The 26,563-nt window shown below is 49.3% G+C and overlaps 1 protein-coding gene across 2 annotated transcripts in view; it reads right to left on the bottom strand.

Moving 5' to 3' along the window:
- The window catches only part of STK10 (serine/threonine kinase 10), a 121,244-nt gene that overhangs the window by 77,098 nt on the left and 17,583 nt on the right, over positions 1 to 26,563 (bottom strand). For both annotated transcript variants that reach the window (XR_004349138.1, XM_032626199.1), the window contains exon 2: positions 19,898 to 20,062. Coding sequence is in view for 1 of the 2 variants with exons in the window: in XM_032626199.1 (XP_032482090.1) it covers positions 19,898 to 20,062 (165 nt within the window). In the remaining variant the exon portion in view is untranslated. The remainder of the gene's footprint in view (positions 1 to 19,897; positions 20,063 to 26,563) is intronic.

The following is a 26,563-nucleotide window of genomic DNA, read 5'->3' as shown; positions in this document are numbered from 1 at the left end:
AAAAAATTGGGCAAAATACTTGAACAGACATTTACAGATATACAAATAGGCAATAAGTGCATGAAGAGATGCTCAGCATTACTAATTAGGGAAAAGCAAGTCAAAACCACAGTTAGATATCACTTTACACCCATTAGGCTGGCTACTTTAAAAAAAAAAAGAAAATAACAAGTGTTGGCAAGGATGTACAGAAATGGGAACCCTGTGTATGTAAAATGGTGTGGCCACTGTGGAAGCAAGTATGGCAGCTCCCCAAAAATTAAAACTAGAATTAAAAAAATTAAAAATGGAATTGACTTATGAACTGGCATTCCATTTCTGGGTATATACCCAAAAGAACTAAAAGCAGAGTATCAGACAGACGTTTGTATACCAATGTTCAGAGCAGCATTACTCATAATAGCTAAAAGATGGAAACAACCCAAGTATATACATCAAGAGATGAATGGAAAAATAAAATATGGCATATCCATACAATGGAATATTATTCAGTCATAAAAAGGAATGAAGCACTGATACATATGAATGAACCTTGAAAACATTATGCTAAGCGAAAAAAGTCAGACACAAAAGGCCACATATTATGTGATTCCATTTGTATGAAATGCCCAGAATAAGCAAATCCATAGAGACAGAAAGGAGATGAGTGGTTGCCAGTACCTGGGGGAGGGCTCCTAGGGCAAGAGACCGTGGGCTCTGAAAATATGACCCAAGTGCTTTTCAGCTCAGAAAACTGCTGACACTATGTGCCAAGCCCTGTCCCAGGCCCTTTATTCACAGTCTCTCATTTAATCCTCACACAGTTCTATAAGATGAAGACAATAATCATCTCCATTTTCGAGATCAAGGGTCACCAAAGTTTTTCTGTAAGGAATCAGATAGTAAATATTTTTGCCTTTGTACTCATGAGCTCTTTGTTTCCCTGGAGACCTCAGCCCATAAACATGTTCAGAGGCTGCCCGACAGGGGACAGCCTGCAGTCCTGCTGGCTTTCCACTCTGGCTGGAGGCCAAAGGAAACTGGAAACCTGTGTTTACCTCGATCCCCTATCAGTTTAGATTAAGCAGCTGTCATGGTGTAGCATAAGGGTCACGGTCTTGCTACATGATCCTGGCAGCCCACATCACCCCTCCTATCATTCATCCATTCATTCATTCGTGCATATATTAGGCACCTACCCTGTTCCTGCACTATTTTAGCCATGGGAATTTAGCACTGCACCTGCACAGCTCAGATCAAGAAGTACTCTCTTCCCTCTCAGGCCAGTGTCCTCTCAGAGTTGCGCTGGGATTACTTACAATAAAAATCTTCTTTGGGGCTTCCCTGGTGGCGCAGTGGTTGAGAGTCCGCCTGCTGATGCAGGGGACACGGGTTCGTGCCCCGGTCTGGGAGCATCCCACATGCCGCAGAGCGGCTGGGCCCGTGAGCCGTGGCCGCTGAGCCTGCGCGTCCGGAGCCTGTGCTCCGCGACGGGAGAGGCCGTAACAGTGAGAGGCCCGCATACCGCAAAAAAAAAAATACTTCTTTGAAGCTGTTGCAAATGAAGAATCAGCTCAGTACTCCTTAGGACTGAGAGAGCCAGAATTTAAAATCTCTCCTCTACCTGATCGACCCTTCAGGACTAAACCCTGACCCCACAGTGCCATGCCGAGCTGATTTCCACCCCTCTGAATAACACACACGGAAAACACCACCTGTGCACTGCTTCCCCCGTATAGTCTCACTCCACACCCTCAACCTCCTCAGCATGTAAGCAGTTGCCCGGTCAGTTAACCCAGGTCAGTCTCAGTCTCCCCACCCATGACATTTAACAGGAATCGAGAGTTTATTCTGTGCCAGGCCCCTTTGCATGGATTATCTTACACTCACCATTTGAAGTGTGTATCCTAAAAAATGCCTCTACCTCATGGGGTTTTTGGGAGGATTAAACAGGATAATGGATGCCTGGCACTTAGAACATTACCTGGCACACAGTAAGTAAATGCTTGATAAATGTTACCAATTATTATCAGCATTTGGTGATACTTTATTCCCACTTTACATACGAGGAAACTGAGGTTCAAAGAGATTAAGGTCACAGAAATAGTAAGTATCAGAGCCAGGACCTGAACTGGGATGTATTTGGGTGCCAAGTCAGCTCTGTTTGTCTCCCCGATGGAAGAGACCTAGTGACCCCATCCTCTCTTCTTTGTGCCCCAAGAAGGAAGCCACAAGCTCGAGACACAGCCCCCAGGTGGTGGAAGAAAAGGCCCCTCTGTCTCCCTGCTCCAGCCCTCACTGGGCCCCACTGGTCAGCTCACACACACCAAGTGAGCTCGCTCACCCAGAGATAAGGGAGTCAGGATGTCACAGCCCAGATAAGAGAGGGCCTGGACCACCCACAGGGTTTTAGACATTAACGTGTACAGCCCACAGGCAGCAGGGCCAAGTAGCAGGATGCGTCAGCACTGCCACAGCCCGACCGTCCGCAGGGGACAACTGAGGCATGCTCAAGCCATACCCTGGGGACCACACGGTGCTCGGGGCCTGGGTCCCGTCCTTTCCCTGGCCCTTCCTGAGGCCGGCAGGAGTACTGGGTACACAGAAGGGGCTCAATAAATAAATGCTGGCAACAGTCCTGGAAGTAAAATTAAATAAAATTAAACCTCTTCTATAGGTCTGGACATAGTCCCAGATCTGCCCCTGTCCTTCTGTGACAGTGCCATCAGAACCACTTTCCTGCTTTGAGCCTCAGTTTTCCTACCTGGGAAATGAAGCTTTTAACATCTGTAAGGTCATTTTCAACACTGACATTTGAGGGTACAAGGTGAAGGACATCACTTTATCACTGAATAAGCAGTTAATATTTATAAAAGTCCATTCATATCATCCATTATCAGAGCCTGGACCTGGTATGTGAATAGTAAGTGTTCACTGAATGAATTTATGAAGAACGAAGAAATATGAATGAAACATTTCAGTGGCTTTGAGATGCCCAGAAATCAGGGCAAAACAGCCAACACGGACTAACACAGCTGTTTCTGCAAAGAAAGCTGGACTAAAGCAAGCCAGTCCCCTCCCTCTTCTGCCGCCCAAGGGAATAGAGATGATGGCTGCCATTACTGAGTGCCTAATGCATACCTTAGAGTGCTAAGCATTCTACAGGCATTCCTTTACATACTCCTGTGAGCAGTTATACTTACGTCTATTTTACAGATGGGGAAACTGAGGTTTGATGGGGAAAGGGCTTCCCCAAAGCCACTCAGTTCCTAGGTGAGAGAACGAGGGTATAAACCCAGGTCTGTCTGACTCTAAGATGCAAAGACTGCTGAAATGTGCAGCCACAGGCAAGCTCCTTTCCCTATCTAGGCTTGTTTCTTCTTGGGGCAGGAGGGGTAGGTGCTGCAATCACCCCTTCCTTCCCAGGTCTCCCTACCCTGAGAGGCAATGTCTCCTGGGCACGGGGACACCCCATCAGCACAGAAGACAGAGGCTTCTGGTCACTCAACAGAGACCTGTAGAAAGAAGACCCCCCGCAAAAAAAACTTAACAGTGAACACAAAAATGTCTCCAGCTTCTCAGCAGCCAGTCCCTGTAGGTGGAGTCCCGGAACCTCCAAACGTCTGAGCTCCAGGCCAAACAGTGCGGCCATTGAGCGGGGCAGCCCTCACCCACAAGGCCTCCCAGGAACGCCGGGCCTTCTCCTCCGCCTCCAGCTCCACCCACCACGTCACAGAGAGTCTGAGGAAGGAATCTGGGCTCCCCTCGAGACTGTGGGAACTGAGTGCCCCCTGGCAGGAAGGAAGGGCACAAGGGATAACCTTGGGGTTCCTAAGGGGAGGGGATGGGGTCCTGCCAAGGCAACAGGGAGCCTCTAAGCCTGTCTGGCACATTCTGTGGCACCTATGCCACAACCCCTGCGGGAGGAATTACTAGATGAAGAGACCGAGATGGCTCCACATCCAAGTGTGCAGGCCCAAGTCCCCGAGGCATCTCTGGGATGGAACTGAGGTGACCGCAATCGGGGTGCCTAAACCCTTCTGATACTGTCTGCCCAGAGATCAGGAGCACTGGGCTTCAGGGTCAAAGTCCTCTGAGCTTGAGTCCAAATGCTGTCACTGTTGTGTCTTTAGGCAACATGCTTCACCTCTCTGAGCCTCTATTTGCTCATCTGTAAAATTGGGGACAACACATTCTAACCGTGATGAGGTCCTGAGGGGAGTAATGAGATAGCAACATGTGAAAACAACAATCACAGTGCATGCACCCTCGCCGGAGGGTGACAGACGACAGTCACTGTCGTCACTATGAATATTATCACCATCACGACTCTCCTCATCGCACCTCAGGAATCAGGGCTGGGAACCAGACTCCAGGCAGATGCAAACTGGATTTTCAGCCCCTAGGGGAGACACAAGCAGTTCTCTGTCTGCACAGACATTTTTCATCTATTTGACCATCTGTCTGTCCGGCCACCATTACCTGAAGCCAGGGGTGGCAAGTTCATGCTGCCATAGAGAGGAATGGTCCAGGGCCATGCTCCTCATTAGATGGACTCACAAATCCACAAGACTAGGAGTGATCAGGGTCACAGGAAATACAGACACACAACTGGAAGGCCTGCCTGACTGGTAGGAAACAGCATTTTCAACTAAAATTGTTAAAGGTTTGTGGCATGTGAGATGGTCCTCAAGGGACAAGTAGGATTTGAAACCAAGGGGAGAGGGCGTGGCGATGTGGAGAGGTGGGCATGGCAGGCAGAGCCAGCGCGGAGCTGCTCACAGAGCAGGGGAAGACGGTGACAGGGTGGGTGTTCGTGTCCTATTACATCCCCAAGGGCAACCCCCAGTCTTCCTTGACTTATTACCCGAGAGACAACGTCTCCAAGGAACCAAAACACCTGAGTAAATAAGGTGAAGCCCCGGGTTTTGGACTCTGGAGTCAGAGACACCTGGGTTCCAACTCCAGCCCTGACACTGACTAACCTTGGACAAGGGGAAGGACCTCGGAACAAGCGCAGAGATGTGAACCCTCGGTTTGCTCGTGTGTAAGGTGTGGGGAACTATAGGATCTGCCACCTGGGTAATGTGAGCAGTGGGGATGACTTGGGGAAAGCCCACGGCTCAGGACCCGGCATTCCGGCAAGTGTGCTCCAACCGTTAGTAACACCAGAGGGCTGGTATCCACACGTGGGAAACTGAAAGGACCGGCCCACACTCAGAGACAAGCCCCCAGCGCCAGTGGCTGCCCATGAAAGGTTGAGGGAACAATCTGAGAGCAGCAGAGAACAGGGCGGAAAAACACTGGGCGCCTTGGGCAAGTCTAAGCATCTATTTGCCCATACACCTCTACAGTCTTATTATGTCCATCCTCTGCCTCCCCACCCCTGCTGCCCCACAGAATGTAAATTCCCAGAGGGCAGGGCTTTGTGTCTGTGCCTTCAGCAACCTAAAACAGTGGCCTGGCACACAGTTGGTGCTCTGGAGACATCTGTTGGTGAACGAATGAATGCATGAGTGAATCAGTGAGTGAACGCATGAATGAATGAATAATGGCTGCCCCACGTGCTCCGGGGAGGGGTGTCCAGTCACATGAGATCGCGGATGTGGAACACCAGACACAGGGGAGGCGTGATCACGATGGGGATGCAGAGACTGCCACAGTGGCAAGTACTGAAGGTTCCATCAGTGATGACACAAGTCCGAGGGCTCCTGAGACAGAGACCGGTAGGGACACAGCCAGGAAGGAAGAAGGGCCCTCACTCTCCAAGGAAGACAGGAGACAGTCCCTCAGCCCCCGGCTCATCCCTCTGTTTCCCCACTTCCCCCGCCCAGGACTGGGATTATCTGTTCCCGTGGGGCCAGACAGGGTATATATGCAGGGAAGCGGCCAGGGTGGGGGGTGAGGGCAGATGGGAGAGCAGGTGGCCATCCATGGGGTAGCAAGCCCTCAGCCCAGCTCATAGATGCCGCAAGGGAACATGGGCCCCTGTGGCGAGAGCTGCTTCAGGCCAAGCCAAACACTTGGATTCCTATATGAAAAACACCAAACTTACAAAGGGTCACACTATTGCAAAACACCAGAAAAAGTCTGCCTTAGGTACAGCCTGTGGACTGGGTTTACACGTTTATCTGCCGATCTAGACTTTGAACGACACACATGACCCTTTTCAGCTGGGTGCCTGGTACGGGGCTCCTACTGTCTTGCCAGCTGGGACGAGCTGGGTTTCTAATCCTGGGCCAACAGCTGCGAGATCAGTGTCATCACCCTTCATGTCCAGACGGGGAAACTGAGGCCTCAGAGATGTGTCTGGGGTCACATAGCAGCACAGAGGCAGCAAGATTCCAGCCCAGGTCTAGCTGACTCCAAAGCCACTGTTTGATGGACGAAGGAACGAGGGTGTGAGTGAAGCTGGGGCAGGGGTGGGGGGCGGTGATGTGGGGATGGAAGGAGCACACAGGATTGCCACAGAGGGATGAGAGCTGGCTGATGGGGTCAGGTGGTGAACTAAATGCCTGGGAACATGGCAGGCAAATCCCCCGGACCACAGAGTCACCCTCGCTCCTGTGAATGTGACACAGAGACCCCGGCCCGGCCATTCCAACAGCAGGATTCCAGGCAAAACCCCACATTACCCCGGCCTGTCTGTCCACAGCTACACCATTCTACTGCCATTCTACCTGCTAGTAGCTGACAGTCCACCGCACCCAAGGTAGAAGCTGGATGGATCCTCGAGCCACAGGCCCCTCCCCACCAGACGCTGCCAAAAAATGGTCTGCAGGACAACGGGCTTCTCAAGTGGGGGGGGGGGGGGCACAGACTGTGTGGGCTGGCACCTGGGGGGCGTGGGGTGCCCTGCAGAGGTGGGAGCCAGGCTGATCTGAGTTGGAACCTGGATGTGAGCCCGGAGACAGTCACTCTCTGTCTCTGACCCTCAGTCTTCACATCCATAAAATGGGGGTGACAACATCTCAATCCCATAGAATTGTGAGGATTTGGCAAGATAATCACGAAAGCACCCGGCACAGAGAAAGTTCCCAGCAAAGGCCAGCTATGTGTGTTCTTCTGCTGACTCTTCCCTCTCACCTTCACCCCCTGCCTCCTGATTACCCTCTGAGCCAAGAAAGTCACAAGCTTCTGCACCTGCTTCCCCTCCCTGAGCCTCAAGGGCACTCTATCTGTACAACAGAAGTGGTAAGAAGTAACAATACGCTTACCCCAGAGGACTGAGAGGGCTGCATTTCAAGTGCTTCACAAAATGCTATTATGGATCTTGCGTGTGTGTCCCCAGAGTGGACGCCCCTATCCAGTAAGGACAGCAGGAGTAAGTGAATGCCAGGGAAGCCCAGGGGCACCAGGACCCCAGAGCCCATGGGGAGAGGTCCTGGTCCACAATCCTGTGGAGAAGGCCAGCACAGGCCACACAGCTGACCACGAACCCGGAGTTCAGGATTTCAGAGGATACCTGGGCTAGGACAAACTGAGCCGACTCGGGCCAAAAGGCCTCCTTGAGATCACCCCTTCCAAGGCCCTGGCATTACGGGCCAGGAAGCAGAGGCGCAGGAAGGGACAGTGCTTCCTAGGGTCACAGAGGGTTGGTTCCAGATCTGGGAAGATCTCAGGTCCCCTGACTCCATCCAGCCCAGCGCTCCTTCTGCCGCGCTGAGTGACTTTCTAAATGCACACAGCGCAGTTAGTCACTTTCTAATGTCACATTCTCTTTACACTTCTAGTATTTTTTAAGGCCAGATATGCAACCTCTGTCAGTGACCAACAGCTAGCCTCTGAGCCCAAGGCGACAAGCCACAGAAACCCTGGCCAGTGACATAGTCATAGGAACACGTGTGGACAGCGGGCCCCTCCCACCCACGCCCTGCTCTGTGACCCTGGGCCCTGCACTTCCTCTTTGTAGAATGTTCACTTTCTGACAAGAAGTCACACTCTGAAAAGCCTACAGTCACTCCTTCAGTTCCTCTCTCTCTCTCTCTCTCTCACACACACACACACACACACACACACACACACACACACACTCACTCACTCACATACAAACAAACTTGGTATATACGTACAGGAAATTCACAGCTGCCTTACAAACCTATTTCTGCATTCCCTAGGCCAGGAGTCCCGGCTTAAATGCCACCAGGTCTGAGGAGCTAACTTATGGGGCAAAGCAGCTCTGCCTGTATGAAAAAATGTCACCTTGCACACTTTTCTAAGAACACAATGCTCTTGGCTATTTGCACTTTCCTCAGTTTCGACAGAGACATGGGAGTGAGAAATACATCCTCTCAATTCTACTTTAAGTAAAACAGGGGCAGATATAGAGAACAGACTTGTGGCTGCCAAGAGGGAAGGAAGAATTGGGAGTTTGGGATTAGCAGATGCAAACTAGTATGTATAGGATGGATAAACAACAAGGTCCTACTGTATAGCACAGGGGACTATATTCAATATCCTGTGATAAACCAGAACGGAAAAGAGTATGAAAAAGAACATAAATCACTTTGCTGTACAGCAGAAATTAACACAACATTGTAAATCAACTATACTTCAAAAAAATTTTTTTCAAAACGAATGAACAACAGTGGCACACACCAATGACATACAGCCCTTAGGCTGAGTATTGGGGACAGTAGGGAGTAGTGAGGTCTGAGGCTAATTAGAGAGCAAATCTCCACCTAAGGGGCTGTTGCTGCTCAGCCCCAGGCAACTGCTGCCACATCTCCAGGTTGTTCAAGAAAAGCCCAAAGGCCAGACCTTTATGTGCCATCTTCTGACAAAATGCTAGCAGCAAATTTCTAAAACCATCTCGCGTGCCAAACAAAATGTGTCTGTAGGCCCGTTCTAGCAGACACCCTCCTCCTCCCAACAAGAAGAGGCCGTGAGCGGCAGAGACACGTAGTTCTCAACCGAGGGTAGTTTTGTCCCCCAGGGGACAAGCGGCAACATCTGGAGACGTTTATGATTGTCACACTGAGTGGGGAGATGGGGGTTCTGCTGGCATCTAGTGGGTAGAGGCAGGGACATTGCTAAACATCCTACAACGTACAGGACAGCTCCCCGCCACATAGAAAATGATCCAAACCCCGAGGCAGACCAAACAGAGTCCAAAAGACTTGGAAGCTACTCTGGGGACCACCATGGGAGTGGGGGGCTGAGGGTGACGGGTGGCCTGCTATTTTCTCTGTGGCCACAGGAATTCCGTGAAGATTTCAACAGAGGAGGAATCAACAGCTAAGAATGCTGGGAAAGCCGAGGTGTAGACAATGAGAGTTGAGACGTGAGCTGGGGGAGCAAGACCACTGGCCTTCGGGTCAGGAGAGGTGGGTCCAAACCCAGCCTCTGGCCCCTGAGTGTCCCTGGACAAGCTGCTGAGCCTGCCCGCCTCAATCCTAAGAGGACCGTCCCCAACCTCTGGCCTTCCAGGCTTGGCTAGACCCAAACACCCCTGGCCTGGGCGCATCCCCAGGCGGAGGTCCTGAGATTGCGGCACTGCACCGCACTGGGGGAGAGGAGTTCCTCCACCGTGCTTGTCCTTCCGGCCAAGCCCTGTCACTGCTGAGCGCTAAAGAGACCCACGGTGACAAACTTCCTCCTAACAGGGAGCACAGGGCCTGGGCTGAGGGCTTTGGCAGGCAAAGGGATTGGGCCAGAATGGAACAGAAGTGGTTTATTTTCTTTTATTTCTATTTATGGCAAGTGGGTCCTAATTTTCCATTTCTGGTAATGAGACGGAAGTTTCTTTTTCAATTAATGTAGTTAATTTCTAAAAAGTGAGTCACCTTAAAAAAATATTAACTATTCCACAGGTAGGAGAATGAATGAGGTTTGGGAGAGGCAGCCCTACGGAGAGTGTTACATAAATATTACAGCTCTTTAGCTTCAAGAATGACAAGTTCATACCTGGGTGGGAAATCCAGGGAGGCTCTCCAACTGTGGAGGCCTTCCATGCAAGCAAAGGAGTCAATGCGTTGTTTGGTAGTCAGCAAGGAGATTCCTGGGCAGATAAACCTGTGCAAGACTTTCTGCCCAGACAAAACTTGGGGGCAGAGGGACTTCTGAACTTTTCCTGTGCCGGGGCTCCAGGGGTAGTGGCCAGGCCTGGCTGTGTGCACGTGAAAGGGCTTTCCTCACCCTGTGCTGATTCCTTCATCCACCCTGACATCACCTTTCTTACTGTCTGGGGGGGACACGGATCACAGCGAAGCCTCGGGTAGGTTCATCAGGTGAAAGGCAGAAGAGCCAGAAGAGAAGAGGCTGCCACAAACCAGGGGGTGAGGGTGTAGTGGGAATGGAATGAAAGGACTGTGAGCGGAGGGGAGAGAGAAGCAATGGCATTAACTAAGCACCCACTTTGTGCCAGACACTGCTGCCCATGCCCGACCTCTCTTAATCCTTACAATGGGATAGGTTTTGCTACCATCATCCCCATTTTAGGGATCAAGAGCTAGAGACTCAGAGGTTAGCTAAGATCTCAACTGGTGCTACGAGCCAGGACTTGTCCCAGTTCCTCCACTGCAGGGTAGGGAAGACAATGCATGAGACAGACATGGAGAAGAATCAAAGGGACTCAGAAATTAATCAGATTAATGGCCGAGGAAGAGGGCAGACGCTGGACTGCTTGAAACCTCCTTGAGGTTTCCCAACACCTACAATAAGACCACACCCCCTACCTCCCTGACCCCATCTCCTTCCACCCCCACCCCATCCCGGGCACACAGGCCCCTCACTGCCTTTGAATGCAGTAAGCATGCTCTCACTTCAGGGCCCTTGCACTTGCTGTCCCCTTGATCCTCCCTTGACTGGGTCCTTCTCAAACGTCACCTCCTCAGAGAGGCCTCCTGCTGACCATGCACAGAAGGTGGCTTGCCCTGTCCCTAGCCACACCTCTGATTTCATATCCATCATGGTCCTTATCGTTACCTGAATTATGTGTTTCTGTGCTTATTGGCCATCTTCCCCACCAGACTGTAAGCTCCATGAGCACAAGGATTGTAACTCTTGTTCACTACTGAATCCCCAGTCCCTAGAACAGGGCCTAGCACATAGCAGGCCATGACAATCTGGTCTCCTTTCATATGGTTCTCTGCCTCTCTTCCTTTGCCATCCTCCAGCCACAACAACTTTTGTCTGGTCCTTTAGAGGCGTCACTGGCTCCTGCCTCAGGGCCTTTGCACTTCCTATTCCCTTTACCTAGAACTTTCCACCTCTGAATTTTCTGCAGGTCTGCCCTGCATCCTTCCTTTGGGGCCTCAGCTAAAAGGTCACCTCACGAGAAAGCCCTTCCCTATCCATCCTATTTAAAGCACCTGTTCCTGACCCTACCCTGCGAACCTCTATCCCATTTCCCAGTTTACTTTTCTTTCACACACTTATCACTTATTGAAGCCCTCTCATTTACTTCTTCATTTGCTTCCATATCGTCTGCTTCTACCACAAGACTCAGAGCCCAGTGAGGCCAGGGACCTGGCCGATCTGTATCCTCAGGGCTGGAACTGGGCTGGGCACAAAGAAGGAATTCTACAGACACTTGTTTACATGAATAAATGGAGAACCCTGTGGTCTGACAGGGCTGCAGGCTTAATTCCCCCACGATGACCCAAGCTTCTAGATAGGAGCCAGAGTCCCGGGGTGAATAGGTAACAGATCAAAACATAGGGTTTGTTGTCCTGTCAAAAAGGCTGAGGGCATGTGAAAAATATAAAAAAGGCTGAGGGCAACGAGGGGTCAGGAACCAATCAGAAGGAGCTTTCAAAATCCTCACAGCCTTCAAAGCAGGACTCTACAGCCACCTTCACTTCTCAGCCAGATTCAGCAGAAAGGAAGAGCTTCAGAGGCAGGAAGATTCCTCCTCTCCTCCCTGCAAGCTACCAATAGCTGGAGAATTGCTTCAGTTAAAAGCAAGCGCATCCTTTCATGTGTTTGTTGGCCATTTGTATGTCTTCTTTGGAGAAATGTCTATTTAGGTCTTCTGCCCATTTTTGGATTGGGTTGTTTGTTTTTTAATATTGAGCTGCATGAGCTGCTTGTATATTTTGGAGATTAATCCTTTGTCAGTTGCTTCATTTGCAAATATTTTCTCCCATTCTGAGGGTTGTCTTTTTGTCTTGTTTATGGTTTCCTTTGCTGTGCAAAAGGTTTTAAGTTTCATTAGGTCCCATCTGTTTATTTTTGTTTTTATTTCCATTTCTCTAGGAGGTGGGTCAAAAAGGATCTTGCTGTGATTTATGTCAGAGAGAGTTCTGCCTATGTTTTAGCTGCATAGCACAGGGACGTCAGCTTTGTGCTCTGTGACCACCTAGAGGGGTGAGATAGGGAGGGTGGGAGGGAGGTGCAAGAGGGAGGGGATATGGGGATATATGTATACATATAGCTGATTCACTTTCTTATACAGCAGAAACTAACACAACACTGTAAAGCAATTATACTCCAATAAAGATGTTTTTAAAAAAAAAAAAAAAACGCAAGGGCAACGTCAGCCTGTGGGCTGCAGGTGCCCCACTGCCTTCAGTCTCCCCAGGGCAGGGCTGGCCTCAAAAGGGGAAGGGGAGGGCTTCCCTGGTGGCGCAGTGGTTGAGAGTCCGCCTGCCGATGCAGGGGACACAGGTTGGTGCCCCGGTCCGGGAAGATGCCACATGCCGCGGGGCGGCTGGGCCCGTGAGCCATGGCCGCTGAGCCTGCGCGTCCGGAGCCTGTGCTCCGCAACGGGAGAGGCCACAACAGTGAGAGGCCCGTGTACCGCAAACAAAACAAAACAAAACAAAAAGGCGGGGAGGGGGTCTGCCTGGACCTCCACTCCTTCCCCTGCTCTGGACCAGCCCTGGGGGAGCAAAGTCAGGGTCCTGTCTACCGGAGGAGGGAGACACCAAGACACAGAGGTACTAAAATGTGACTGGTAGGAGAAGAGAAAACTAAGGAGCAGAGAGAAGAGGAAGAGAAGGTAAGTTCCACCTAGAGGTACCAGCGAAGAATTTAAAAGGTCTCATGGAAGAAGCGGCGCTCCTGCTGACTCTGCAGATGACAATGCGGAGGGCCTGCCTGCAAGAAGGCACGAGATGAACAAAGGCCTGGAGGTGCCACCCGCAAGTGGCTTAGAACAGCTGGGGAAGAGAGGCCTGGGAAGATACTGACAGATGGACTATAATTAGCCTGTGTACCAGGTAACGGGTTTGGAATGTATGCTGGAGAGCTGTGGAAGGGCTTTTCATAGGGCAGTGTGACATGAGTAGGGCCTCTCATCCACAGTCTCTGACATCTGTATGTCTGGGCTTGTGACTAATTCACTGTGTGACTTTGGGTAAATTCCAGACCCTCTCTGGTCTGCAGTTGTCTCACCTTTCAAATGAGATGGTGGCTGCAGGACATCCAGCTGTAGCGTTCTACAGTTTAGTCAACACTCCTCTGGTGTGGCTCCAGAGGTGTGCCAGAGCCAGCTTTCACTGGCTTATGAGGACTGATTGTTAAATTTTCAGGAATTTTTCTAAGCTGGTAACATAACCATTGTTTAAAATTGTTATGTAACCTTATTATTTAAAAAATTGAATTAAAAACAACAAAGAGGATAAACACTCAAAACTCATCGCTCCCCTAATTATTTTAGCACATTCTAGTGTTATCTCTACTCTTAAAGTTATCTGCATCTATCGTATCTGTACGGCAGGAATAACTTCATCACGGAGTGCTACTGCATCTCCTGCCAACTCTGTGTTAGTGACATTTTGGTTTAGCTTGAAATTGACCGTGGTGGGAATACACCACAGAAACTGGCAGATGCTAGAAACCAGGGCTGTTGTTCCCAGAGTTTATTGTTAAACATTTACCATCATGTTACTCTGTCTCTGCCTCACTCCCATAAGACGTGTAGGAAAAGAGACCTAACCCTTGAAAGACTTTCCCAGAGGCCAAAATCTGGCTCAGGGCTAGGGGTGGGGGTGGGGGGATGGGATTGTTAGGGGGAGGGGCAGTTATAAACCAAAGGAAATTCTGAGTTCAGCCCAGGGTTTCCCACATTCACTTACTCGGGGGGCCTAGTGTACATCCAGAGCTGCATTGTCTACACAGTCTAATGCAGGAGCCACTAAACACATGTGGCTGTTGAGCGCTTGAAATGTGGCTACTGTAGAACAACATGTATCATTTTATTCACTTTTAACTAATTTAAGTGTAAAAACTGGTACTCGATGCTATTATTGGGATACATTTAAGAATGCTGGAACAACCTAGGGATGTGAATCTACTTTTTCACCTGTAAATGTTATGACATCTAAATACAGATCAAGCATCTCTAACGAAAACTGAGCTCCTGAATTGCAATGTGCTACAAGTGTGCGACACATACTGGATTTGAAGGCTGAGAAGGTAAAAAAGGTAAAATACCTTATTAATAATTTTTACACTGATGACATTTCAGAATGATAATATGTTTTATATACTAGGTTACATAAATTATATTATCTAAATTAATTTCAACAGTTTCTTTTTGCTTGAATGTGGCAATTAGAAAATTTTTAGGGAACTCCCTGGCGGTCCAGTGGTGGTTAGGACTCCACATTTTCACTGCCAAGGGCCTGGGTTCAATCTCTGGTCGGGGAACTAAGATTCCGCAAGCCGAGCAGTGTGGCCAAAACAAAACAAAAAAAATTTTTTTTTAATTACATATATGGCTATCATTATATTTCTATTGGATGGTGCTGGTTTAGAATATTTGGGGTTGTTTTTTTCCCCCCACTTGCACCATTTGATATTCAAAAGCAGAAGTGGTCATAAGGAACCACTAGAAGGATTTTGCAAAGATTACAAATTCTAGAAGAAAATGAGCTAATCTTGTCTGATTGCAGGTAGGGTGGTTTAGTGAGTGACCTCCACCCCAGCTGGGGAAAGTCCATCCCTGGCTGCCATGGCTGGGGAAGAGGCCCAGGACACTTGGGCAACAGTTAATTTCTCATCCCAAAGCCCAGCCCCTGAGAGTGGACCCCAGGCCAGGGCTGATTTTGTCAAAGACACCCACGCAGAAAACCTGGCTCCTGGAGCCGCACAGAAGGCCTGGCCTGGCCACAAGATAGGACCAAGAGTCATCACACAGAAGGAAAGAACCAAAAAGTTGGCGCACCTTCAACCTTATATCTCAGAATGAGACTCCTCCCTTCCACACTTCTGTACATGCCGTCCCTCAGACTGCCTCTCCTTCTCTCATCCCTTGGAGAACTATGCATCCTTCGAGATCCCGTTCAAACGTTCCTTCCTCTGAACCCTTTCCTGACCAAATGATGTTCCCATCTCACATCCTTGGACTTCTGGCCTAGTCTATTCTTACCACTTCCTGGTCAGTCTCGGTGCTTTCACTCTTGCCCCCTCAAACCTGGTTTCTTCCTAAAACGCAAAATTTGTGTCTCTCCCTGTGAGACTGCCACTGGGTCCCAATTACCTAAAGCAATAGTTCTCAAACTTCAACAAGCATCAGTCACCTAGAACAGATGGCTACACAGCACTGTAAATCAACTATACTCCAATAAAACTTAAAACAAAACAAAACAACAACAACAAAAAAACACAGATGGCTGGGCCCTATTCTAGAGATCCTGATTCAGCAGGTCTGGGTTGGGCCCTAATATCTTGCACTTCAAACAAGGTCCCAAGTGCTATTGCTGATACTACTGGTCTGAGAGGTTGTACTTTGAGAACCACTGATCTATTAAAAGATCAAGTGCAAACTCTTCACCTGGGCATTCAAGGCTCTCCACAACATCGTCTCCTATGACTGCCCTCATCTTTTACCACGTGCTGCCCCAAACCTAGTCCACCGTGATCCCCACATGCCACACCTTTCCCGCCTGCACACCACTGCCCATGCTGATTCTCCTGCTTGAAACATTCTGTCTGTCTCGATCCACCCAGTTCCAGGGCCACCGTCCTTGATTTCACAATGTCTAAAACCCAAATCTTCAAAAATGACGAGATGGCACCTTTAAGGGTCTACAAAGTAACAAATACAGGCTATAGAGGCAAGTACAAAAACGGAGGGTGAGAAATGATTTTGACCAAAACAGCAGCCCTGGATAAGAAAGTACCAGCCTAAAGCGACAACTTTGGGACAGAAAATTCTGGTGTATCTGTTTAAACAACCTCATCACAGTCACTGTCCAGTTACAAATTGTCCTTTTTCTCCATCGGGTTTTCCAGCTCTGCCACTTTCTAGCTAAGTGGCCTGGCAGGGGGGGAACTTACTTAGTATCTTTGTTTCTCACTTTCATCACTCAGATGAGGATAAAGCAACAACCTCAAAGAATGAAGATTAAATGACATAATGCAAGTAAAATGCACAGCAAAAGGCCCAGCACACAGTAAGCCTTCAATAAATGTTAGCTGTTGTTGGTATTATCTTTGGACTTGGGAACGTAATGAACTTGGTATCCAGTCACAAACAATAATGGGAACAGACACATAAAACATGTTTTTCTTAATGGGTACGTAATCAGCAATTCAATGAAGATTGTGTTGATGGACAGCAGGATAGATGGATGGATGGATGGATGGGTGGGTGGGTGTGCACGTGTGTTGCAGGTAGGTGGTTTGATGGAAAAACTCATTTGTATAATATCAAAAGTGGCTCTGGGGACTTCCCTGGTGGTGTAGTGGTTAAGAATTCGCCTGCCAGGACTTCCCTGGTGGCCCAGTGGTTGAGAATCCACCTGCCAATGCATGGGACACAGGTTCGATCTCTGGTCCGGGAATATCCCACAGTCCGCGGAGCAACTAAGCCCGTGCACCACAACTATTGGAGCCTGCGCTCTAGAGCCCACGAGCCACAACTACGGAGCCCGCATGCCACAACTCCTGAAACCCACACACCTAGAGCCCAAGCCCTACAACAAGAGAAGCCACTGCAGTGAGAAGCCTGAGCACCGCAACGAAGAGTAGCCCCCGCTTGCCGCAACTAGAGAAAGCCCGCGTGCAGCAACTAAGACCAAACAATGAAGACTCAATGCAGCCAAAAATAAATAAATAAATAAATTCATTTTTTTTAAAAAAAGAATCCACCTGCCAATGCAAAGGACACGGGTTGGAGCCCTGGTCTGGGAAGATCCCACATGCCGCGGAGCAACTAAGCCCCTGTGCCACAACAACTCAACGTGCGCTCTAGAGCCCACGAGCCACAACTACTGAGCCCACATGCCACAACTACTGAAGCCCGTGCTCCACAACAAGAGAAGCCATGGCAATGAGAAGCCCGCGCACCATGAAGAACAGTAGCCACCCTCACTGCAACAAGAGAAAGCCCGCACGCAGCAACGAAGACCCAATGCAGCCAAAAATTAATTAATTAATTAAAAAAAAAAAAGTGGTTCTGTGAGACCGGCTTGGCAATAGACACTTAAAAATCTTTAAAATTCTCCTAAAGAGATTCTCAGGCAAGAACACAAAAATTCAAAGATGTCCATCACAGAGTTGCTTATAACAGCAATTAAAATTTTTTAAAAAAGCAACAGCCTAGGGCTTCCCTGGTGGCGCAGTGGTTGAGAGTCCGCCTGCCGATGCAGGGGACACGGGTTCGTGCCCCGGTCCGGGAGGATCCCACATGCCGCAGAGCGGCTGGGCCCGTGAGCCATGGCCGCTGAGCCTGCGCGTCCGGAGCCTGCGCTCCACAACGGGAGAGGCCACAACAGTGAGAGGCCCGCGTACCGCAAAAAAAAAAACAAACAAAAAAAAAAAAGCAACAGCCTAAATGCTCAATAGTCAGAAGACGGAATTCAACAGAAAAAGAAGAAATGAAGATGCAGCTGTTTCCCTAAGACGTGAAAAGTTGTTCTTAATATATCTTAAATACAAAGGGTAAAAAGTAAAGTAACTAGTCTGGTGTAAGCTCATCTTTTTTTAATAACTATGAGTGTGTGTATATATAGAAAAAGTCTAGAAAAATATATTCCAAGTGTTATCAGTGGTTATCTTTGGTGTAAAGATTTGGATGGTATTAATCTTTTTTGTTTTTGCTTTTCTGTATACTCTCATTTTCCTCTGATAGCCATATATTTTAAAATTTGTTTAATTTCTTAAAAGAAGAAAAATTTTTTAAAAGGCAGCTCCGTGAATCAAGACAGAAGAAATGCATAGGCTCAGCTTCCTGGGCCTCAGCTATGTGACCATGAGCAAGGAGCCTGCCCTCTCTGTGCATCTGTCCCCTCCCCTTTGGAAAAGGGTGACCAGTCCCCTGCCCGGCTCACCTTCCAAGGTGCCCAGAGACAGTGGATGAGGAAAGGCTTTGCTATCCACAGCTGACAGTCAGGTGATGGTGGTTTTATTCCCCCCAGGGACATCTAGAAGACTCCCCAAGGAGATGCTCAGAGAAGCAAAAGAAAGCTGGCCTCCATCGCGGGGCAACCAGTTTTAGTGGACAGGGTTCTGGGCGGAGCTGGGGTGCCAAGTTCTCACCCCCCTCGGACACTGGCTTCCTTCATTTCTGTGAAATGAGAGGGATGAACTTTGACAGTGGTTTCTAAACCACTCCTTTGGTTTTCTTAAATAACAGGATCCTTTTCTCAAATGAAACACAGATTTCTCCATTAAGCATCAGTAGCTCTGTTCCTCAAAATCAGGCATTCTGTGCAAAACGAATCAACTTGGAGTCCATTTCGCATTATTTCAAATGGGAAAAATTATAAAGCATGACGTGTCAACTCAAGACTCTCCATTAATTTCCTAAAATGTAACTAACACATAGTAACACTCTCCCTGTACACGGCAAACTATCGTAACAGGAGGTCCAATGCTTAAAACATACCCTCTTGGGAATCCCCTGGTGGTCCAGTGGTTAAGACTGGGCACTTTCACTGCCATGGGCCCAGGTTTGATCCCTGGTCGGAGAAGTAAGATCCTGCATGCCACGCCAAAAAAAACAAAACAAAACCAAAAAAAACCCCTCCTGACCACCAAGTCATTATTAACAACCAGTAACTGCGGTAGCACGAGCCTGGGCCGCTCTCTCGGATCCGGCACATTCCGAGATGCCCAGCCCCCACTGACCCTCGCTCCCTTTGCAAACCGTCTAAATGTGAGTCAGACGGTCTTCCAATTACATCTAGAATTCACGAGACTTCCTGCACATCATTTCGTTACAAATGTTATGCTGAGTTTTAGGAACGTAAATATGATGTTTTACGGGCTCAACACTGGCTGAAAAGGAAGTTTGGAAACATGTACCTTCTTGTATAAACTGAAAGGCATTAATACTAGGAGAACATCAATGCCGGAGCCATTCTGCAGGGCAGGCTCTATGAAAACCAGGGCACCCTGGAATTCCTCCAAGGGTGATGCTGAGTTGGGAAGGTGGGGATTGAAGCTGTATCTGCTGTGCACCTCAAAATATGAGGCTGCTGACGGAGAGTGGGGGCTATTAAAGGGTTCCCTTTAGTGCTGCCATTGAAAGGCATCCCCCTGGAGCAGCCGCGGCAGTAGTAATAACAATGCCACCACAACAAATAATACAACAGCTCACACTCAGCGAACTCTGACATGTACCAGCTACTCTTCCAAGCACCCATCATAAATTAGCTCATTTAATCCCAGGAACAACTCAGTGTGCTAGGTACTGTTATCATCCCCATTGTACAGATGGGGAAACTGAGGCAAGGAGCGGTTAAGAACTTGCCTAGGGTTATCCAAGCAGAGCTGCAATTCCAGGCCAGGCAGCAGAGTTTCAGAGTTCCTTCCCGCTCCAAACCACTACCCCTGGTCCCCCAAAGTGGGGAGGTTCTGCAGAAAGAGGGGGCAGGGGACCCAGAGCCCGCCAACTTCACCTTGTCCTCGCCCCAGCCCTTGCCCTTAAAGCAGAAGCTGAGAAAGCGTTGAGGCCCTTAGAACCAAGCAGGGTCCGGTGGCACCAGGCCATGGGAGCCAAGGGGGACAGGCGGTGGCACCTTACCCACAGCTTCCAGTCATAGTAGTAGGCTCCCAGGAGCTTCACGATGTAGGGGTGGTCACAGGTGGCGAGGATCTCAATCTCCACGATGTAGTCCTCCAGCTCCTCCTCACTCTTGGTCTCAATTACTTTGGCGGCAGCCAAGGCACCTGTCTCCTTGTTCTTGGCCTGCAAAGTTGAAGACACAGAAGGTCAGCAGCCATGGTTGGCAGGAAGCTGACCCCTGGAGGCCAGCTCAGAGAGGCCCACGTGAGTGGGAAACAGAGGCCAGATGTCCAGATGTGGATAAGAGGCTGAAGTAGGAGGTACGCTGTTCTCAACAACGGCCAGTGCTCGCTCATTATGTCAGCTCAGGAGGGCATGCGTCGGAAACAATGTTCTGTGGTTAATAATAAATTATTTTAAGTACAGTATACCCATACTATAGGATAAACAAAAATACAAGAACAGCATAGATCTAGAAACAACAACATGGAAAGATTGTTTATTGTTCAGTAAAAGATGCAAGTCACCAAACAATAAAAGTGGTATGATGCTTTTTATATAAAAAATGGAAAACTACTCTTTTATAAATGCTCACACATGAACATAAATGCATGGAAAACTCTGGAGAGATACTGCCTGACAGCAGGCTGGGGAGGAGCCTGAAATGGGGACAGATTCAAAGGACACTTTCACTCTCTCTGTACTGTTTTAAAACTTTAATAGAATGTTTCGTGCATTTATTTGCATCATTTCACATACATTAAAAGTAAAATGAGGGACTTCCCTGGTGACGCAGTGGTTAATAATCTGCCGGCCAATGTAAGGGGATGAGTTTGAGCCCTGGCCAGGGAATATCCCACATGCCGCGGAGCAACTAAGTCCAAGCACCACAACTACTGAAACCCGCGTGCCGAGAGCCCGTGCTCGGCAACGAAGAGTAGCCCCCCCGCTCGCCCGCAACTAGAGAAAGCCTAGTTTCTCTTCGTGGCTGCAGCAACGAAGACCCAAGGCAGCCAAAAATAAATAAATAAAGTAAAATGAAAAGGGTTTTTAGTGCCCACCAATTACAGTGGAAGTAGCTCCTAGATGCATTTCACCTGGTCGTAACAACAGTTTCTTATGTGATGAAAAAGAGAATTTCACACGTATGAGGATAGCTATAAATTTTTAAAAACGGAAAATAAAGTGTTGGTGAGGAGGTGGAAGAATTGGTACCTCTGTGCATTGCTAGTGGGCATGTAACACGGTGCAGCCACTGTGGAAAAGAATCTGGCAGTTTTACAAAAGGTTAAACATAGAACTACCGTATGGCCCAGCAGTTCCACTCAGGTATATTTGCAAAAGAACTGAAAGCAGGGATTTGAGCAGTAACTGTACACTAACGTTCACAGCAGCGCTATTCACAAGAGCCAAAAGGTGGAAACGACCCAAGTGTCCATCGGCAGATGAATGAATAAACAAAACAGGGTACAGTCAGCCCTCCCGCATCCTTGGGTTCCACATCCTCAGATTCAACCAACGGCAGATCAAAAATATTCAGAAAAAAAAAACAAACAGAAAGTTCCAAAAAGCAAAGCTTGAACTCGCCACGTACCTGGCAACGATTTATATAGCACTGACATAGACTTAGGTATCATAAGTAATCTACTTAAGAGGACTTAAAGTGTACAGGAGGATGTGCCTATAGCTTATATGCAAATACTATGCCATTTTATACGAGGGACTTGTGTATCCATGAATTTTGGTATCTGCCGGGGGACCTGGAATCAATCCTCGTGGGATACCGAGGGAGGACTATATATACATCCAATGGACTATTATTCAGTCTTAAAAAGGAAGGAAATTCTGACACAAGCTACAACATGGATGAATCTGGAGGACATTATGCTAAGTGAACTGAGCCATTCACCGAAGGACAAATATTGCATTATTCCACTTAAATGAGGTCCCTAGAGTAGTCAAATTCATAGAGACAGAAAGTAGAATAGAGGCTACCAGGGGTTGGTTACCAGCAGGAATGGGGAGTTAGTGTTTCATGGGTACAGAGTTTCTGTTTGGGATGCTCAGAAAGTTCTGGAAATGGATAGTGGGGAAGACTGCACAAACACTGTGAACATACATAATGCCACCGAGTCCTACAGTTAGAATTTGCTAGAACAGTCAATTTTATGTTATGCATATTTCACCACAATTTTAAAAACTAAGAGCGAGTAAGAAGTAACCGTGTAATAGTGCAAGCAATTTCACCCACGATGAGCTGGTGCCCAGGAAAAGGGTGCAGGGCCCACTGTTTCCCAGGTGGTCCCGTGAGCCTCGGGGGCCGCTGCTGGGAGCACCCACACACCACGCTGCTGTTGGTGGTGGGAGATGTCCCGGTGTTCAAAGAGAGCATGCTTTCCTACAACAGGGGCCTAAAAGCCAGCTGCTCGTCTGCAGCCTTTGAACAGTAGTCTGGTGTGGAAAGCACGGAAAAAATGAGCCACCCTGGACTCCGCCGTGGTGCCTTCCCGTGGACAGCACCACACGCCACTCGCCTAACAGGACAACTCTGCCACCTGATCCGCTGGAGACGCCAATGGCCGAGTCGCTCCTGCATGCCCAAGTACCCCTGGGGATGACAACCGGCATTCACATCAGCTCATGTGACACCCCATTCTACAGACTTAGAGAGGGGACGGGACTGGAACTAGGGAGGCAGCACCAAAATGTGAATCTGGGTCCTCTAACTTCCAGGATTCTGAGCACTTTCCACTATCACACAAGGTCCCCCTGTCATCTTCAGAACTCAGAAGCCTCTGAGACCAGATGCCAACAGGCAAGAGCACCCCCAGGCCAGCCCTGCACAGGGCACTCGCAATGCTGAGACAATGACCCTCCTCCTGGCCTCAAGGAGCTCAAGGGCCAGCTGGAGAGACCCACCCCTCTACTGCCTGTGGCGAGATGGTGAGCTTATGGGGGGTGAGGGGTGGAAACTGGGAGGGGGTGCCAAGCTCCGCTAGGGAACCTTCCGGAAGGGAGTGATGCCAATAGGCAATTTATACGCTCATTTGTAAATTTACTCCCAGTTTAGGTAAATGTTTCTGCTAACTGAGCTGCAAAGTCCCCAGGTCCCAAGCAGTGACAATCACGGTTTCACATTTGTCAAGGACCCGCTCTGCAAGGGATCCTGGTCCACACTTCAACCTGTGCTAACTCATTTATCTCCTCATTCATCACCATGTAGGTGCAATTATTATCTCATGTACAGATGAGGAGACTGAGGCAGGGTCCCAGCGACTTGGGTGACAGAGCTGATCTGCAACGCTGGCCGCCCTGCTCCCGGGTCTGCACTCTTGGCGGCCACAGTGTATGGAACCTTCCACAACTGGCCCAGGAGCTCGGTTCGGGGAAGGGAATTTCATGCGGGGCCGTTCCCCCGAGATCAGTCCCTGTCCTAGAATTCACGGTGCTCACTCGGCCCTACCTGGGTGGGGTCCTCCCCCATGAACTCAGTTTAGAAAGCTTGTTCAGAATGCCTTAGAACCTCACTGATTTAGCATTTGGGTGCGCGCTCTCTCTCTCTCTCTCTCTCTCTCTCTCTCACACACACACACACACACACACACACACACTGATGATGTGCCTGCCTTTTCATTTGTTGTAAAGCTGATTTTCTCCTGTCCCACTAGAGGACCATCCAAGTATCCTTTCACATTATACAGTACTCATGCTCTTCCTCCTCTCCAAATCCAGAGAGAACTTAAGGCCCACTCTGCTCCTTTACAGAGAAGCCAGGAGCGGCCTTAGTGGGTGGCCAGAGCTAGGGCCAGGTGACCAAGGCACCCACCCTGAACATGCCCTCCCAGCCCCCAGCCACAGCAGCACAGGGAGAGCTGAGTTCACCTTTCATTCCTGAGAGCTGGTGAAGGAGGCTGCAGCCACCTTTTCCTGGGTTTCCTTAAAAGGACTGTTTTCTCCTGAAGGTAGGCGAGGCCCAGGCGGGGACCGTTTTCCAGGAGTGCACAAAACCTGTTTTGCCCTGCATCCTGAAAGGCAGCACTGACCAGAGGTCCCAGCCTCTGGCGGGGTGCCAATATCAAGACTGAGGATCACCCGCTGCCCAGCGCCTCACTCAGATTTCACAGAGACCCAGGGCCTGCCAGAAAGGGGTCGGTAGCAATCGTGGTACATAAAGTGACTTGGCCAAATTAAATTCTCTAAAAGCCTGGTTAAGGCAGTATCAACTGAAAAAAAAAAAAAAAAAAGCACATGAGAGTTGTGGGGTAAGTTTTACTTGGGGCAAAACGAGGACTACAGCCCAGGAGACAGCATTTCAGATAGCTCTGAGAAACTGCTCCAAAGAGGTAGGGAGGAAGGTCAGTATACATGTGATTTGGGTGAAGGGGGAGTACATGCAATCAGCTGCATATTTTTTGCAGAAGGTTTCTGCTAGTCTCCTGAAGGTTACTGCTAGTCACAAGGAGCAGACGTCACCACGAAGGATCTTAGTGCTTTTCCAGATATGAGGAGATACAAGAATTGGGCTCATAAAATTGTCTCCTGAAAATATCTAACGATCCGAAGACCTGTTCTGCCAGTTTTTTCCAGTGCACAGAGCGCCTCATCTCTGCTCTCCGCCCTGAACTCCTTTCAGGGGGTGTTGAAAGTCAGCAGCCGCAGCAGCTCATGATTTGATCCTTGTAGAGGTAGATGGCAAGTGCCAATTTGTAGGTGACAGCAGCAATCTATCACCTTGAGGCCACAGAGAACGTAATGATGGCTGATGATAAAAAACAGCTAACACTGTCTAAGCCCTCACTGTGTGCTACGACAGGCCCCAAGTGGAATTTCTCATTTCATCCTCAAGGCAGCCCTTAGAGACAAATATCACCATTCCCAATTTACAGATGAGGAAACTGAGATTCAGAGAGGCACGGTGAGTGTCTCAGGTCACACAGCAAGTGGGAAGGTGAAGGCTGAATACAAACTCAAGCCTGCCTGGCTCAAGGAGCCTGAGCTCCAAATCACTTGCCAGCACGCACTTCTTGGCGAGTGCCCAGTGTTCCCTGCTCCATCTCCCTTTGCTAAAGCCAATAGCAACCTCTCAGCGTCAGAGCGCTTGGCAGCTGCGGAGGACTGAAACTGCCAGGATTTAATCTGCCCACGAGTCATTAAGGCAGGTGCCAGCCATCATGTCCATTTCCCAGATGAGCAGACTGAGGCCCCACCCAGGATTGTGAGCTGTGGTGGTCTCCTGACTCCCAATCCAGTGTTCTCTTTACTACACTAGGCTGGCAGGAATCAGCTTAATTCTATTCATTCATTCATTCAACCATTATTTACTGAGTCCATATTATGTGTGAGGCACTTTTCTAGTGAAGAGTTTCTGCCTAGAGAATCAGCAGGTTGGAATCACTGCCCTCCCATAGCACAATTCACCCTTCCCTGATTTGTCTTCAGAGGAGCCAACCCACTCTCATTCCCAGTCCCTAAGCTGTAACGGGGCTGATTCCACCACCATATCTAGAAGCAGGTGGGTGACGTATGCCGGCCAATCAGAACACTGCATGCCCTCTAACCACAGTGATGGGTTCAGGGATAGACACGTAATCAAGTCAGCTAATGAAATGCAACCTCAGAACAGTTGCTGCCCCAAGCCCTCCTTTACTGCTAGCCTCCAGCACTGCCTACCACAGTCCTGGAGCTTCTAGGTCATCGTGCTCCCAAGGGGAGACGGAAAATGAAACTAGCTCCAAAGTAGCAGAGCCTAGAGAGGGCCCGAGAGGACACTGCTAGATCCCCTCAATTAATTTTTACAATAGGGTGGTGTTATTATTAAGAGCCTCATTTTATATATGTAAGAGAACTGATGCTCAGAGAGGTGAAGTCACTTGCTCAAGGTCACACAGCAGGTAAAACAGCAGGGCTGGGAGTTGAATTGGGGCCTGTGTGACTTCAAAGTCCATGACCGCTTTGCCAGAGGTGCCTGTATATTCTGTCAAGGTCCTTTCTGGGTCTCTGCATCGCCCTCTGTGCCGTAGGAGAGAGGGGAAATGATAACCAAGCTCTCTCCAGGGTCTGATGTGAGGGCATCTTGGGGAGTGGGTGGGTACTGGAAAGCTAAGGGCGTCCACGTGGACGGGGCACCCACGGGAGTTGATAGGCAAGAAGTCATATAAAGAACAAGTGGCCGTCTGTGGCCTCTGACGTCCATCTCTCCCACCGGCTGAGGCAAGACTGGGGTCCAGCAAAAGATGGGGGGAGCGCCCACCTAGCCCTCCACTGCTGGCCGGCAATGACTAACGCCTCAGCCCACACCCTTGAGAGCACACACACAGTGGCCACTTGTGCTTTCTGCCCAGGCACCTCTGTGTGAACAATCCTCCCCCTTGTGCGGCGCGGGACCCAGCCCGAAGAAGGTGGGAACAACCCTCCCAGAAGAAGCCCTGTCCCACCCAAAGTGCCCAGCCAGCCCAGTCAGGGACTGGGAGCTTCCTGAAAGTCAACCACACAGAGACGGCCAGCTGGGCACAGCCCCCAGGCCCTCCTCTTCCCTCCTGGCTGCAGGCTGATCACTCTGTCCCTCCCTCCTCCTCCAGGGAAAGGGCTGATATCACAGAACTCAGGGACCAGAAGGAATGTTAGCCGCCCCTCCTAAACCCCAACTCCCAATTCCCAGTCTGCAGATGGGGAAACTGAGTCTGT

The sequence above is a fragment of the Phocoena sinus genome, chromosome 3 (assembly GCF_008692025.1).
Source record: "Phocoena sinus isolate mPhoSin1 chromosome 3, mPhoSin1.pri, whole genome shotgun sequence".
Classification (NCBI taxonomy): Eukaryota; Metazoa; Chordata; class Mammalia; order Artiodactyla; family Phocoenidae; genus Phocoena; species Phocoena sinus.
The sequence above is the reverse complement of the archived record's forward strand: the minus strand, read 5'-3'. Positions and strand labels throughout refer to the sequence as shown.